Source organism: Bubalus bubalis, chromosome 9 (genome assembly GCF_019923935.1).
Source record: "Bubalus bubalis isolate 160015118507 breed Murrah chromosome 9, NDDB_SH_1, whole genome shotgun sequence".
In the NCBI taxonomy this organism is placed as follows: Eukaryota; Metazoa; Chordata; class Mammalia; order Artiodactyla; family Bovidae; genus Bubalus; species Bubalus bubalis.
Window position 1 is genome coordinate 65111026 of NC_059165.1, and position 17556 is coordinate 65128581.

At 36.1% G+C, this 17556-nt stretch overlaps 1 protein-coding gene across 5 annotated transcripts in view; it reads left to right on the forward strand.

Moving 5' to 3' along the window:
• Window positions 1-17556, forward strand: part of CDKL3 (cyclin dependent kinase like 3) — a 34831-nt gene that overhangs the window by 4488 nt on the left and 12787 nt on the right. For all 5 annotated transcript variants that reach the window (XM_044947652.2, XM_044947653.2, XM_044947650.2 and 2 more), the window contains 4 exons: window positions 2480-2674; window positions 13330-13508; window positions 14735-14847; window positions 16198-16337. In XM_044947652.2, coding sequence (XP_044803587.2) covers window positions 2480-2674; window positions 13330-13508; window positions 14735-14847; window positions 16198-16337 — 627 coding nt within the window. The remainder of the gene's footprint in view (window positions 1-2479; window positions 2675-13329; window positions 13509-14734; window positions 14848-16197; window positions 16338-17556) is intronic.

Genomic DNA, 17556 nt, shown 5'->3' on the forward strand with positions numbered 1-17556 from the left:
AATCAAAGGTATCTTTGAGGTTCCATGATTGCTACCATTGATGGAAATATCAGAGACTCAAAAGAGACATGGTTTGGGAACTAGTTCAGTTTTAGAAATGTTGAATTCAAGGTGACAGGAAATCAGTAAAGATGACCAGTAGGCTTTTAGACATGGGGAACAATATGAGGAGAGATCAGGGGACAAGGTAGAATTTCATGTAGGTTATGATAGGTCCACCCAAGGGAAAGACGTAAAGAAGTGTAAAGAAAAGAGCATTAACATTCCTAGGGGATTGGGTACAAAACTAGTGATTAAAAAAAAAAAAATATATATATATATACACACACATGTATTTTGTTTATTGGGATTTAGATGCTTTAAGGTTCATAGTCTAGATATTTTATATGTGATGAAAAAAACAGCTTCTCTTCTTGTTCATTTTTATCTGATACAAAAGTAATATTCTCTTCTTGCTTTGTAAGTCTGTATTAGATATGATGGATCAATTTGCTTTCTAAATAGAGGAAATATATTAGGCATCTGTGGATTGTTGGAACTGCTCTATATCTAGACAATGAAAAGGGAAGTTAAAGTCAGTAGAGATGTTATGATTTTGTGAGAGATACATGTCCTTATCCTGATGACCTAAAACAATAATACTGGAAGGCAACTTTGTGCACCATAAGTGAAATCTCTTTTGCTCTTTTTTTTTTTTAGCTTTGTTGCATTTAAGCAGATTTTTTTTCCTTCTTGATTGTTTTGTAAAAATAACTGATATGTGGCAAGAACACAGAGATGAATTTGACAATTTACTATTGTAACTATTCAAGCTATTTTGAGATACCCTAACTTTTTTTCCCATTGCTTTATTTCTTGTAGAATTTTTAGTTTAATCAAATCTAATTCCACAAGAGACATTTCTTGGATTAGTTAACATTTTTAGTCTAAAAACAACTGCCATAATGACTTAATTAGAACTAAATTTTTATCTGCTAGAATTTCATTAAATAAGTTAGAGTAATTAGTGGGAATATCTGTAGAAAAGTTTTCCGTTTATAAAAGAAAACAAAAATAACCTGAAAAAGGACAGTGGGGTATTTCTGGGGGTTTCAAGGTTTATCTGAGGAAGTCACTGATCCCTTATCCCTAGATGCTGCTGCTGCTGCTGCTGCTAAGTCACTTCAGTCATGTCCGACTCTGTGCGAACCCATAGACAGCAGCCCACCAGGCTCCTCTGTCCACGGGATTCTCTAGGCAAGAATACTGGAGTGGGTTGCCATTTCCTTCTCCAGTACCCCTGGATGGATGTTCCTTAATGCTTATTAACTTGCACTCACCCTTCTCTGCTTTGGCCTTTAAAATTACAACTGGACAAGAAAACATTGATTTTCCATAGTTGAAGGATTATATTGTAGTATCCAAAGGCAGTCTTTTTTTTTTCACTACTGCCAGCATGTTGCTACAGCACTCTGGTGCCCCACCAACCAGGGAAATTGGAGCAAAAATAGGAAAGGAATCTGGCATTATATTTTGGCATGTTTTTCTGTTAGTCATGTTTTGAGGACTTTAGTTTGTATATTAGTACAGATAACTAGAAAAATTGATATTGTGCCATTGGAATAAAGGCAAACTTTTTTTCATACAAGTTAACTTTTTGATGAATCCAACATCGAAAATATACCCCTTAATTTTTAACCAAATAAATAAATATTTTTGGTAATTTGAAAAAGTTAAATATTTGAAAATTGATTGTAATTAAGTCAGTGTGTTAAAAAATAGAATAAGCAGCATAAAATGTTAAACCTCTTTTAGTTTTCTAAGCTGATATATTCCATTATTGACATTTTGAAATTATCTTCAGTGAGTGCTTACCAATGTAAAAACGTGTTTCATTGCTTAATAGAATCTTACAATGAGCAAAAATGTACCCACAGATAATTGTATATTTGTATAAATTTCCTATGGATATAAATTGGTATTTCACAAATCTGAAAAATTTCTAGGTATTTTTATATCTTTTTGTTACAGTGTGATGAATTTATAACCTCCACCTGGAACTTACATTTTACTCTTTAGCGTTCAGGACCAAACTCAGTAATTAATTTCTATAAATTCAGATTACATGCTCAGTGGCACTGGAATTCATGCTCATTTGAAATCATAAGGACCTTTTAATCCCAGCCAATTTAAAGGATAGGACAATATCTCTTAGCAGAATACAAAGTTACATTTCAGCATGTTAACTCTGAATTATTTTAGTAAGCAACCAAATGTCAACTTAAAGTAAAGCAATATATCTCCCTTTGTTCTATAAATATTAACTATGAAATAGATAAACATTTAAAAAAATAGGAATGTAAGTAAATCAACAAATTTTTATTGAAATGCATGGAGGAAAAGAAAGAGAATTTTCCTCTTTGTAAAATTATATGAGTCTTATATGTACAAATTATGGTGCATGAGATACTTATTAAAAATCCATTTCTTTTGTTGATAGCAATTTCATCATGAAAACCTGGTCAATCTGATTGAAGTTTTTAGACAGAAAAAGAAAATTCATTTGGTGTTTGAATTTATTGACCACACAGTTTTAGATGAGTTACAACATTATTGTCACGGATTAGAGAGTAAACGACTTAGAAAATACCTCTTCCAGATTCTTCGAGCAATTGAATATCTTCACAATAATAATGTAAGTGCTTCAAAGTAACCCAAACTATAGGAAAACCATGAATTGTAAGTGCCTTTTAAACATTGTTCTGTTTTTATGAAAGTTGTTAAAATTATTTTTCTGTACAATATCAACATTGTGAAAATGGAAAGAAGGTTGGGGGAATTGCTACCTTATAATTCAGTCACAGAACCAAAAAACATATTGAACACACAATAATTGTAACTATAAAGCAGACCAACTCTGAGATGCTAAGGAGGTATAGAAAAATCAGCAGTCAACTCTGGTGTCTTTTATTAGTGAAAATATATTAAGACATAGAAAGTCAAGCCAGCCCAGATGATGGGAGGTCTGGAAGTAGGAATTGGAAACTAAGCCAGGGGAATGGCAAGAGAATGTGGATGCCTTTAGGGAAAAAAAGGAGAGAAAGTGGCTGAGTATAGAGCCTTGTCTTTTAAAGGAAAGATCAACTGTTTTGATTTTTAGTGTTGCCTTTTAATATTGTTTAGTTACTGTTTATTTCAGCAGGTTTTTATGGACATACTTTGTTCCCAACATGAACTCTACTTTCTGTAAAGTTAGACATAGTAAGTGATATTAGGCATAACATCTATATAGCCTAAGCTTTTTCAGATACCTTAATTTCTAATAGTCTGTCTCAGTGCATTTCCTGTTGCAACTTTGTTGTAATGGCATCTAGGACTCAGATTGTAATTTCCTTGCCCAAATGGATTCCTTGCCCAAAGGGGAGGCAGTATAATGTAATATTTAACAGCACACAGTCTTTGGAATCAGACTATGCTAGGTTTTAACTAGTGGCTTATCTGTAGATAACCACACAACTTGTGTAGCTCACAGTTACATAATGAAAGGTCCCATTACTCTGTGGCCCCAAGAAAATTATCTAACCTTTCTGAGCCTCAGTTTCCTCATCTGTAAAATAATGCTACAGTACCTCACAGATTTTTTTGTAAAGATCAAATTAGGTAATAGCTATGTAGTGTTTAGCACTGTGTCAGGTATATTTTAAGTGCTCAATAAACAGTGCTGATAGGGAGTCAGATATAGTTATCTCTATCCTTATAGTGTCTTGCCTGTAGTAGACTAAAAACATTTCTTGAATAATGGGAGACACCAGTAAAATTAAAGTAAGAATTTTGAACTTAGGTGTTTAAATTCAGGCACATAGGGAAACAACCCAAGGGCTTAACAGACAATTAAGATGCCATTGATACACATATGAATATTACTAAGCCACGGAAAAGAGTGAAACATCACCATTTGCAGCAGCATGGATGGACCTAGTGAATATCATACTAAGTTAAATCAGACAGAGAAAGATAAATATATCACTTAAATGTGGAATCTAAAAATTAATAGTAATGAATCTATATACAAAACAAAAGCAGATTCCCAGACATAGGAAACAGACTTACAGTTACCAAAGGGGAAATGGGAGGGCTAAACCGGGAGTATAGGATTAACAGATACAAACTACTACATGTTGAATAGATAAGCAGCAAGGATTTACTTTATAGCACAGGGAAGTATAGTTAATATCTTATAATACCTATAATGGAAAATAATCTGAAAAATAATATGTATATAACTGAATCACTTTGCTGTACATCTGAAATTGACACAATATTTTAATTCAACTATAGTTCACTAAAACAAACAAAAATGGCTTAATGGAATCAAAATGGAGTAAAATGTAAATGATCTTGAAACTAATAAAATGAATCAAAAAAATTTCAAGCACATAGAGCTAATAGAACAGAATTATTATCATTGTAATATGGAGTTCTATGCATTGTGGGAGATTTCACTACAAAATAAAGGAGAATCAAACTCACTGTTTGAATCCAAAATGTGATAATTCATATCATATACAAAAAATAACTCTAAATGGATTAATGACCTAAATGTAAGCACCAGAACTATAAAACTCAGAAGAAAACATAGGTGGTAATCTGTGTGGCCATATGTTAGGCAATAGTTCTTTAGATATGACCTCAAAAGCAAAAGTAATCAAAATAGACAAATTGGACTCCATCAAAATTAAAAACTTTTGTGCATTGAAGGACACCATCAAGAAAGTAAAAAGACAGTTCACAGATGGGAGAAAATATTTGAAAATCAAATATGATAAGCAACTAGTTTCTAGATTATATAAAACACAATTCAACATAAAAAGACAACCCAATTTAAAAATGGGCAAAGGACTTAGTAGACATTTCTCCAAAGAAGATAAACAAATGGCTAATAGCACATGAAATGATGCTCAATATCTCAAGTCATTACGGTAATGCATATCAAAAATCTCAGTGAGGTACCATTTCACACTCACTAGGCTGGCTGTAATTTAAAAAATAGACAAGAGTGAATGTTGGCAAGGAATTTGAGAAACTGGAACCTTTATACACTGCTGGTGGTAATGTAAAATGGTGCAGCTGCTATGGAAAACAGCTTGGCAGTTCCTCAAAAAGTTAAACATAGAATTAGCATATGACCCAGCAATTTTACTCCTAGGTATCTATCCAAGAGAATTGATAGCATATGTTCACATAAAAACTTGCCCAGGAATGTCATATAAGCATTATTCAAAATAGCTGAAAAGTAGAAACAAATGTATATTAGCTGATGAATGGATAAACAAAATGAAGTATACCCAATAATGGGATTTATTCAGCCTCAAAAAGGAATAGATTGCTGATGCATCCTACAGAATGAGTGAAACTTGAAAACATGTTGAAAAAAATCAAATGCAAAAAACACGTAAGTATAAATTCCACTTAAATGAAAAATTCAGAAAAGGCATTTTTGTCTCCAGATACGATGGAGTCCAATTTGTCTGGGCTTCCCAGATGGCACTAGTGGTAAAGAATTTGTCTGCCAATGCAGAAGGCGCAAGAGACCTGGGCTCAGTCCCTGGGTTGTCGGAAAGGTCTCCTGGAGAAGGAAATGGCAACCCACTCCAGTATGCTTGCCTGGGAAATCCCATGGACAGAGGAGCCCGGTGGGCTACAGTCCATGGAGTTGCAGAGTTGCACATGACTGAACATCTTTCTTTGATTGCTTTTGCTTTTGATGTCATATCTAAAGCAAAATAAGTTTATATTTATTTTTGAAGAAATGTCTATTCAAGTTCTCTGCCCATTTTTAAATTGAGTTATTTGTCTTTCTATTGTCAAGTTGTATTTTCTATATTTTGGATAGTAGATCCTTATCAGATGCATGGTTTGCTATTATTTTCTCTTTTGGGTTGCCTTTTTGCTTTCTTAATACTGTTTTTTCCCCCTCTGCTTAGTTTTTTTTAATCATTTCTTTCTCTTTATTGATATCCTTTATTTGGTGAGACATTCTGTTGACACTTTTCTTTAGTTCTTTAGATATGGTTTCCTTTTATCTTGAACATATTTAAACAACACAAGAGAAGACTCTACACATGGACATCACCAGATGGCCAACACTGAAATCAGACTGATTATATTCTTTGCAGTCAAAGATGGAGAAGCTCTATACAGTCAGCAAAAACAAGACCCAGGGCTGACTGTCGCTCAGATCATGAGATCTTTAGTGCCAGATTAAGACTTAAATTGAAGAAAGTGGAGAAAACCACTAAACCATTCAGGTATGACCTAAATCAAAACCCTTATGATTATACAGTGGAAGTGAGAAATAGATTTAAGGGACTAGATCTGATAGAGTGTCTGATGAACTATGGACATGAACAGAGAGGTTCATGACATTGTACAGGAGACAGGAATCAAGACCATGTGCAAGAAAAATAAATGCAAAAAAGTAAAATGGCTGTCTGAGGAGGCCTTACAAATAGCTGTGAAAAGGAGAAAAGTGAAAAGCAAAGGAGAAAAGGAAAGATATACCCATTTGAATGCAGAGTTCCAAACAATAGCAAGGAGAGATAAGAAAGCCTTCCTCAGTGATCAGTGCAAAGAAATAGAGGAAAACAATAAAATGGGAAAGACTAGAGATCTCTTCAAGAAAATTAGAGATATCAAGGGAACATTTCATGCAAAGATGGGCTCAATAAAGGACAGAAATGGTATGGACCTAACAGAAGCAGAAGATATTAAGAAGAGGTGGCAAGAATATACAGAAGAACTGTACAAAAAAGATCTTCATGATAATCAAAGATAATCACGATGGTGTGATCACTGACCTAGAGCCAGACATCCTGGAAGGTGAAGTCAAGTGGGCCTTAGGAAGCATTACTACGAATAAAGCTAGTGGAGGTGATGGAATCCCAGTTAAGCTATTCCAAATCCTAAAAGATGATGCTGTGAAAGTGCTGCACTCAATATGTCAACAAATTTGGAAAACTCAGCAGTGGCCAAAGGACTGGAAAAGGTCAGTTGTCATTCCAATCCCAAAGAAAGGCAATGCCAAAGAATGCTCAAACTACCACACAATTGTACTCATCTCACATGCTAGTAAAGTAATGCTCAAAATTCTACAAGCCAGGCTTCAGCAACATGAACCATGAACTTCCAGATGTTCAAGCTGATTTTAGAAAAGGCAGAGGAACCAGAGAAAATTGCCAGCATCCATTGGATCGTTGAAAAAGCAAGAGAGTTCCAGAAAAACATCTATTTCTGCTTTATTGACTACGCCAAAGCCTTTGACTGTGTGGATCACAATAAACTGTGGAAAATTCTGAAGGAAATGGGAATACCAGACCACCTGACCTGACTCCTGAGAAACCTGTATGCAGGTCAGAAAGCAACAGTTAGAACTGGACATGGAACAACAGACTAGTTCCAAATAGGAAAAGGAGTACGTCAAGGCTGTATATTGTCACCCTGCTTATTTATCTTATATGCAGAGTACATCATGAGAAATGCTGGACTGGAAGAAACACAAGCTGGAATCAAGATTGCCGGGAGAAATATCAATAACCTCAGATATGCCGATGACACCACCCTTACGGCAGAAAGTGAAGAAGAACTAAAGAGCTTCTTGATAAAAGTGAAAGAGGAGAGTGAAAAAGTTGGCTTAAAGCTCAACATTCAGAAAACTAAGATCATGGCATCCAGTCCCATCACTTCATGGCAAGTAGATGGGGAAACAGTGGACAGAGTCGCTGACTTTATTTTTGGGGGCTCCAAAATCACTGCAGATGGTGATTGCAGCTATGAAATTAAAAGATGCTTACTCCTTGGAAGGAAAGTTACAACCAACCTAGACAGCATATTAAAAAGCAGAGACATTATTTTGCCAACAAAGGTCCGTCTAGTCAAGGCTGTGGTTTTTCCAGTGGTAATGTATGGATGTGAGAGTTGGACTATAAAGAAAGCTGAGCACAGAAGAATTGATACTTTGGAACTGTGGTGTTGGAGAAGACTCTTGAGAGTCCCTTGGACTGCAAGGAGATCCAACCAGTCCATCCTAAAGGAGATCAGTCCTGGGTGTTCATTGGTAGGACTTATGTTGAAGCTAAAACTCCAATGCTTTGGCCACCTGATGTGAAGAGCTGACTCATTGGAAAAGACCCTGATGGTGGGAAAGATTGAGGCAGGAGAAGGGGACGACAGAGGATGAGATGGTTGGATGGCATCACGACTCGATGGACATGAGTTTGGGTAGGCTCCGGGAGTTGGTGATAGACAGGGAGGCCTGGCGTGCTGCAGTTCATGGGGTCGCAAAGAGTCGAACATGGCTGAGCGACTGAACTGAAATGATTGAATAGTCTTTTTCTTGCAGGTTATATCTGGGCTTCTTCAGGCAAAGCTTCTTATTAACTGCTTTTTCCCCTTATGCATGTCCATGTATCTTTCTTTGCACACCTTTTTTGGGGAATTTTCTTGGAAATTTTGTAATTTTTTTGTTGAGAACTGGGCATGTAAAATAATACATTGTGGCAATCTGGAGATCAGAATTTTCTGTCTCAGGTTTTTCAGTTGTAACTGTTTGTTAGTTATTTTCCTGAACTAATTTGTGAAGTCTGTATTGTTTGTCATGTATGACCACTGAAATCTCTGCTCAGTTAGCTTACTGGTCAGCTAATGTTTGAACAGAGATTTCCTTAAATTCTTGAAACTAATAAATCTCTCAGCCATATTTACTGGGTATTTACTGAGGGCTCCTTCTCTCTCTGTGTTGGGGCATTTCTTCAGTGTTTAGGTAGAAAGTTTACAACTTAGCCCTTCTTGCTTGTGTAAAACCTAAATTCCACCAGACTTGAGAGCTTAGGGACAATCTCAGCTCTTTCCAAGTGTGTGCACAGCTGGACATGTATCCTTCATGATTCTCAGTAATATGTTGGAACTTTGCAGATCTTTTATGGACATCTCACTCCCAGCCTCTCTTTTTAATTAAGTATTTTGGTCAGCTTGTTGTTTGTCCTGTTATAGCTCCCTCAGGTGGCTATAATGTTATTTGCTGCTGCTGCTGTTAAGTCGCTTCAGTCATGTCCGTCTCTGTGCGACCCCATAGACAGCAGCCCACCAGGCTCCTCTGTCCCTGGGATTCTCCAGGCAAGAACACTGGAGTGGGTTGCCATTGCCTTCTCCAGTAATGTTATTTAGTAGCTGCTAATTGTTTCTGACAAAGGCCCTTTGCCCTGGGCGAGCTCTGAGTTAGGTCAGTGAAGACAAAACTTCTAGTGGAGTTTTCTAGTAATCTGACAGACATGTTAGATAATGACTGTTACCTGGGAATGGGGCTTTGGAAGAGATCCAACCCTATAGCTAGGAGATACAGCTTCCTTTGGTGGCTACTAGGCTGCTAGTTTTCAGCATGATTTGGGGGGTGTTGGTCTACCATGCTACCAGGAACTGGGGAGTGGGGAATAGAAATAGGATAACTCAAGAATACCAGTGGATCATATGGTGAGGTTATGTTTTCACTTTTTGAAGAAACTGGCCAAAGTGGCTATACCATTTTATATCCCCACCAACAATGTATCAGTTTTTCTGTGTCCTCCCAGTATTGTTATTGTCTTTTGATTATCACTATTCCAGTGGGTGTGAAGTCGTATCTCTCTTTTTTTTTTTTTTGAGCAATAAAACTGTCTTTATTCACCAATGACATGATCATTTCTGTAGAAAATTTTATGGAATCTACAGTAAAGTTAAAAGAATGAAGCTGTAAGTTTGGGATTTCCCTGGTGGTCCAGTGGTTAAGATTCCATGCTTCCAATGCAGGGGGCACAGGTTCCATTCCTGGTCTGGAAACAAAATCCCACATACCACAACTAGCCAAATAAATAAATAAAAATATTTTTTAAAAAAAGAACTAAGCTGTAAGTTTATTAAGATTGTAGGATAGAAGATCAATATACCAAAATTATTTGTATTTCTGTGTATTAGCAAACTCAGAAACTGAATCAAAAATACCATTGTAATAACATCAAAAAAGAAAATACTTAGAGAAAATAAGACCTATACACTGAAAACTATTAAACATTGATGAGAAAAATTAGAGAAAATCTAAACACATAGAAATACTATGTTTATAGAGGTCTCAGTGTGATTGTGAAAGACCAAAGAGGATGTTGTTAAAACAGAATTTTAGAAGTTGGAATTCAGAGAGTGCTTGATTCTCAAAGATAACAAAATTCTGCATGTAGTCAGGGTGTTAACTGTTAAATAGAGTGAACATATTAGGGTGTCAACTGAGTGTATCTTTATGCATGTTTAGAGTACTGAGGAGGAGAGGGCAATGGCACCCCACTCCAGTACTCTTGCCTGGAGAATCCGATGGATGGAGGAGCCTGGAAGGCTGTGGTCCGTGGGGTCGCTGAGGGTCGGACATGACTGAGCAACTTCAGTTTCACTTTTCACTTTCATGCATTGGAGAAGGAAATGGCAACCCACTCCAGTGTTCTTGCCTGGAGAATCCCAAGGATGGGGCATCCTGGTGGGCTGCCGTCTATGGGGTCGCACAGAGTCGGACACGACTGAAGTGACTCAGCAGCAGCAGAGTACTGAGGAGGAGGGTCATGGCTGTGTAGTAGGCAGAATATGTAAAGTGATATTTTAAAGTGCTTTTCCATGTCTACTTTTGCTCATGTTATATTCTCAGATCTTGGTATAGTACCTGGCATGTAGTAGTCACTCAGTAAAAGTTGTGAAAGTAAAGAGGGACTAACAAAGTTTTACAGATGGTGCCTTTAAGGTGATTCATTACCCTAAGATAATTATTTGGCCAATTAGGAGGAAGACTTGAGGCAGAACAAAAGCTAATCCCAAAAGCTTATAGCAATAAGTTATATAAAAAAGGAAAGATCCCAGAATTCTGTCACCAAGATATTTTCACTTGTGCTGTGATACTTTGCTGGTGATGAGAGTATGCTTAATACATTGATAAAGTTTTTAAACGCCTTCTTTGTTTCAGGCACTGTACTGGGCATGGGGGATATAGCCTGAACAAAACAGATACACGTCTTACCCTCATGGAACTTACTGTCCAATGGGAATGACAAGTAAATAGGCAAATAATAATAAAGCATGACAAATAACTGTGAAGGAGGAAATGTAGAATAATATGTAAAAGGAACCTCTATTGCAGACATCTCAGCTGAGACATAAGGAAATAGTTGGCGAGGCAGTGTTCTAGGCGGTTGGAACAGCATTAGCAAATGCAAACGATGACACAAACCTGGAAAATTGGGAAACTAATATTCTATAGGCTAGGGAAGAACGGCTGAGAATGTGAGCAGAGGCCAAATCCTGTAAATCCTTACCAGCCATTTTATGTAGCTTCAGATTTGTCCTATGGCATGGGGAATCCTTGAAGGAGTGACATAATCATACACATGATTTTAAAATAATACTCAGATTTCATTGTGGGCAATGAATGGGAGGGGATCAGAGGGAATTAGAAACCATTTAGTAAGGTAATAATTTTGATGAGAGAGCTGAGGGAACTTGAACTAGGGAGAGAAGTGGATGGAGAGAATATGGGACCTGAAGGAGAAATGTGCCTTGATTTCTGGCTTGAGTCTTGAGGTCAATGTTGGTTCCATTCACTGAGCTAAAGGACTCTTAAGAACAAATGGGTTTTGGGGAGAAGATAGTCCATTTAGTTTTTAATTATCTGAGTTTGTGGGAGTGTGTGGGTCAGCCTTATGGGACTTCTTGCAGGCTTCCTCTTCTTATGGAAACCAAGAGAAATATCTTGGTTAGAGATAGAAATATGGAAATCGTTAGTATATAGATAGTCACTAAGGCCTGTAAGAGTAGGTGAGATTGAGATGAAACAGCCATAGGTGGGAAGAAGCCCAAAAGAATATGGTATTCCCATAACCAAGTCAAGAAAGTGCTAAAAAAAAAAAAAAGTAGATGAGATTGTGCAAGATGCATGAGAAGAGAAGCCTAAGACCAGAACCCTACATTTACGGACAGAGAAAAAGAAACTGCCATTGAAGGAAACTGGTCCCAGAAGTCAGGAATGGAGTGGTTGCCTATATTTTTACACTAAGATGTCTAGTGAGGGCTTCCCTGGTGGCTCAGCTGGTAAAGAATCGCCTGCAATGCAGGAAACCTGTGTTCGATCCCTGGGTTACAAAGATCCCCTGGAGAAGGGAACAGCGGCTACCAACTCCAGTATTCTGGCCTAGAGACTTCCATGGACTATATATAGTCCATGAGGGTCACAAAGAATAGGTCACGACTGAGCAATTTTCACTTCACATCTGGCAGGATATGTATTGAGGGGTGTCTGTTGGATGTAGCAACAATGAAGTTGTTGATGACTTTGGCCTGGACACTTTTTTAAATTAATTTTTATTGGAATATAGTTGTTTTGCGAGCTTCCCAGGTGGCACAGTTGGTAAAGAATTCACCTTCCAATGCAGGAGATGTAAGAGATGCGGGTTTGATCCCTGGGTCAGAAAGATCCCCTGGAGTAGAAAATGGCTCCCCACTCCCTTATTCTTGCCTGGAAAGTTCCCTGGACAGAGGAACCTGGTGTCCTACAGTCCTTTTGGGTCACAGAGAGTTGGACACAACTAGGGGACTAAGCAAATAGTTGTTTTAAATTGTGTTAGTTTCTGCTGCACAGCAAAGTGAGTCATATATATATATATACCCACATTTTTTGATTTCCTTCCCATTTAGGTCTCCGCAGAGCATTGAATAGAGTTGCTAGGGCAGTTTGAATGGGGGAGCAGAAGACAAGATTGCTCACCTTCCACTTGAGCAGTGAATGAGTGATCAGAAAGTGAATAAGTAAAAATAATGTTTTCAAGAAGTTTAGCTATGAAGGAAATGAGACAAGGGGCAGTACCTGAAGTGTGACATGGGGTTAATGGAAAGTTAAACTTTTTCCATTAAGTTCTTTTTTATTACTTTTTCTTTTAGGAATGTGATTTATCTTTTCAGTATTACCTTCATTATTATCTTTTCAAGGGGTTGGGACGATCCCCTGGAGTAGAAAATGGCAACCCACTACAGTATTCTTGCCTGGAAAATACCATGCACAGAAGAGCTTAGTGAGCTACAGTCAGTGGGGCACAAAGAGTCAGACACAACTGAGTACACACACACAACTATTTATAGTTACATATTTTTGCACTGTGTAGTTAATCCTTTGCATGTGGTAAGAAAATAACTTTACTATCTTAATTAGCTAGATTTTCTCTTAATTGTTGAGAAATGTTCTAGATAATGAAATCTCATTTTAATGTATTATATCTTCTGTTTGTTTTTTAGATCATTCATCGAGATATAAAACCTGAGAATATTTTAGTATCCCAATCAGGAATTACTAAACTCTGTGATTTTGGTTTTGCACGAACACTAGCAGCTCCTGGAGATGTTTATACGGACTATGTGGCCACACGCTGGTATAGAGCTCCAGAATTAGTATTAAAAGATACCTCTTATGGAAAGTATGTATACTTGGGGATCCTGCCTGGCCTTTCCTAGCCATCTCTTTTTTCCCTCGGTGTTATCTGTCACCTGAACTACTGACAAACTCTGCCTTCTGCATCTGGGCTTGGGGTAGAAAAGGGACACCCCCAAATAGAGCAGAGAGACCCTAGACATCTATCCTGCTGCTGTTGATGTTGCCACACTTGCCCCTTGGAGCTGAGTGGCCCCAGCCCCAGGAAACTTATGCAGAAATCTCTCAGGCTGCAATCCATGCTTGCCTTAAGCTGTGCCCCACCCTTTACAGAGTGGCCTCCTTGCTTCTCTGTAGACTCTAGATTCTGCAGACATTTTAAAATCTACTCTGTCAGTGTTATCACAAGTTTCCTACTTCCTGAGTATGGCAAAGTCTTTGCAAACACTGACAAATAATAATTTTTAAATTGTACTAGATATTTCAAAAAGTAGAAAGGCCTCAGTCTGTTGTGAATCAGTAAAAATAGTATAGGAAACAACAATCTAATAAACAAATAATGAATCTTGAAGAACGTAAAGACACCATCAAGAGTGTGAGGGTTACAAATTCCTCTGTATCCTCACCAGCACTTGTTATTATCTGACTTTTGGATTCTAGTTATCCTTATGGGTGTAAAGTGGTATCTCCTTATGGGTTTGATTTCCATTTCCTTGATAACTAATGATTTTTGGACTTCATTGTTGATTTTTTTATGTGCTTATTGACCATTTATATATCTTCCTTGGAGAAATTTCTATTCAGATCCTTAGCCCTTTTTTAAATTGGACTAGCTTTTTATTATTAAATTGTAAGAATTCTTTGTATATCTAGATATAAATTCCTTATCAGATACTTATTTGCAGATATTTTCTCTTACTTAGTTGTCTCTTGATTTTCTTGATGGTGTGTGTCATTTGAGAAACAGAATTTTTAATTTCGATGAAGTTCATTCTGTCTGTTTTTATGCTTTTGGTTTTGCCAAATCCAAGACTGTGAAAGGCCTCTGTTTTAAGAGGTTTGTAGTTCTAGTTCTTAGATTTATGTCTCCCATCCATTTTGAGTCAATTTTTATAAGTGGTGTAAGATAAGGTTTTGGACATAGGTTCAATCACTGGTTGGGTAACTAAGATCCTGCAAGTTGCACAGCATGGCCAAAAAAAAAAGGGTTTTTAAGAAAAGATGTTTTATATATTTCTCCATGAAAGAGTGATTTATTCTTGTCTGTTTCAGACCTGTGGATATCTGGGCTCTGGGCTGTATGATCATTGAGATGGCCACTGGAAATCCCTATCTTCCTAGCAGCTCTGATTTGGATTTACTTCATAAAATTGTTTTAAAAGTAGGTAGGTATTACTGAAATGTACTGTTAAATGCCTAAATAAGTGTTTTCAGATAAATTCTGCTTGATTTTCAAATTTAGTCTATCTTTATAAGAATAAGGAAGCATACTGTTTTGATAGATGAAAGTAGATGGATGCTTTGGGCTGATAAAAAAAATGTAGAAAAATTCTGTTTTTGAAAATAATATATTTTTTTGCCTGGATGCAAATAGCTGTACCATGTTGATGGTTGATACTAAGAAAAATAGTAAAATAGGAACCTACTTCAGTTTGTCTGAAAGTTGTTATAAAATTTTGGCTTCTACAAATATTTGCTTCTTTCAAAGAGGACTTTTAAATAATAGAATTTATTTTGATGCTCTTTTAAAGTACTTGGAAATAGAAAACCAGTTGTTTACTAAGAAAACTTTTATTAACCACAGTAGATAAGCAGATAGCTAAATATCTTATTCAAAAATATGTTTGATGATAGCTGAATTATTTGATGATCTGCTTTGACTACCCAAACATTTTCATGGTTAGTGTTGCTCATGGAGTTTCAAAGATATATTTCTGATTGAGGAGCTTGAGCAACCTATTTTGTGATGAGAAAGCTATACATAAATATAGAATTACAGGATCATGAGGTAGGTACTTTGAACAACTCTAAAATCTGTGAATCTGGATAAATATTGGTTAAAGACACAGTTCAGACCCTTAAAGCATCATACTCTTTTCTGTCATATTTAAAATTCTGATTATGAGATTAATGGTGAGAGAACTCTAGAGATGATGGGATCAGTTTTGTCATTTTACAAATGACAAAACCAAGATACAGAAAGGGAATATTTGCCCAAGGTCACAGAACTAGTTAAGAGCAAAACTAGTGGTAGAACTTAGCTCTTTCCACTCCTATTTATAGTTCTCTACATTCTGCTACTAATCTATAGCCTTGTTTTTTCTTTACAATATTTTTATTTCTATATAATTTTAGTATTTTAGCTGTTTTGAATAAGACTTTGCTGATGAACACTTGCTAGATAAACCGTTTTGATACCCTTATAGAAATACGTAAAACTTTGAATGTAAGCATTATACATTATGTCTTGTATTTTGAAAAAAGAAAATGCACCTGTGGTTTTTTATTCTCTACTGCCTATGTCCTATCAACAGATTACTGGGGAACTCACTTTTTTATGCTATATTCAGAAGATAGTTCTTTTTGCTATATTCAGAAGATAGTTTCTTGTTCAATTTTTAAAAATTGAGAGAACTTAATTGTTATTCTTTCTTTTAGTAATTTGATGCAGACCACATAACAATTTGATTATTTTGATTGTAGAATAATATGTATGTATTTTTTTCTTTTTTCAGGCAATTTGACACCTCACTTGCAGAATATCTTTTCCAAGAGTCCCATTTTTGCTGGGGTGGTCCTTCCTCAAGTTCAACATCCCAAAAGTGCAAGAAAAAAATACCCAAAGCTAAATGGATTGTTGGCTGACATAGTTCATGTATGTTAAGAGATTAAGGACTTATTTCTTGGAAATTTGCATAAATTATAATACAGTTTTAAGATATGACTTTAATGAAATTCCAAAAGGATTCATGGAGTAATATTAACTGTTCAAAGTTACTATATTCTTCTGTGTTTATGTCTTTAATTCAGAGAAGTTAAAAGTCACAGGCTTGTAGAATTGAAAGGCCCCTGGGATAATCCGGTCTATTCTTTTTTGTTAATTCCAATTTTATTGATAAACTGGAAAATTTTAAGGATAAACTGGAAAATGTTAAGGATTTACCATGTTGATCAACACCTCTTAACAGCCAGTCTTCCCAAGAGGTTTCTTCCTTGTACAGTGATATTCTAAGGTATGTCAAGGCATTGGCAGCTATAGTTGTAATGTTGTTTGAGGATATACCAGTGCCAAAATTCAGGTTGATTTGGAGAAAACAAAAACATTATATAGCACTTTTAAATTAGTTTAAAATTTAAATTTTATTTTGAACTGCATAATAAATATACCAGCATGCTTAGAATAGAATTCAAGAAGTGAGAGAGCTACTTGCTTCTGTTTATTTTCTCTTCCCAGCCAATTTTCTTTCCCAGGGTCAATTAACTTGTCTTACTTCTAATGTACAGCCCTTAAAAAAAGTGGTAATCTAACTTCAAAGCAAGTATAGCATGGTGTTTATGAGAGGGGGCTCTGAATTCACATGAACTTTCTTTAAAAGCCAGCTCTGTTACTAATTAGCTCCATAAACTTGAGCAAGTCAATCTCCATGCCTCAGTTTACTGAGTTATAAAAAACATTAACAATATTTATTTTCTGGAGCTGGAGGATAAAATGAGTTAATGGTAGAAACGTTCTTAGCACAGAGCCTTGAATAAGCTGTCAACAAATGTTGTTAATGTTAACTGTTGTTGCTGTCTTTTAGATAAAACAAAACATGACATGTAACATCTAAAGACTTATCAAAGGAAGAGAGTTATTTCTTTGGTAACTGTAAAGAACTAGAGTTTATTAAAGGATCAGTTTTTTTTTTTGCTACATTTTCCACTTTAATTTCTTTTTTTTCATGTCATAGTTTTGATTTTACAAAGAATACATAATGATCATAACAAAATAGAATACTTGATAGAGGAGTTAACATTTTCCCAACCCCCACAATCCAGGAAAAATTACTGTTGATGTTTTGGTTTATATACTTTTCCCAACCAAATACATGCAT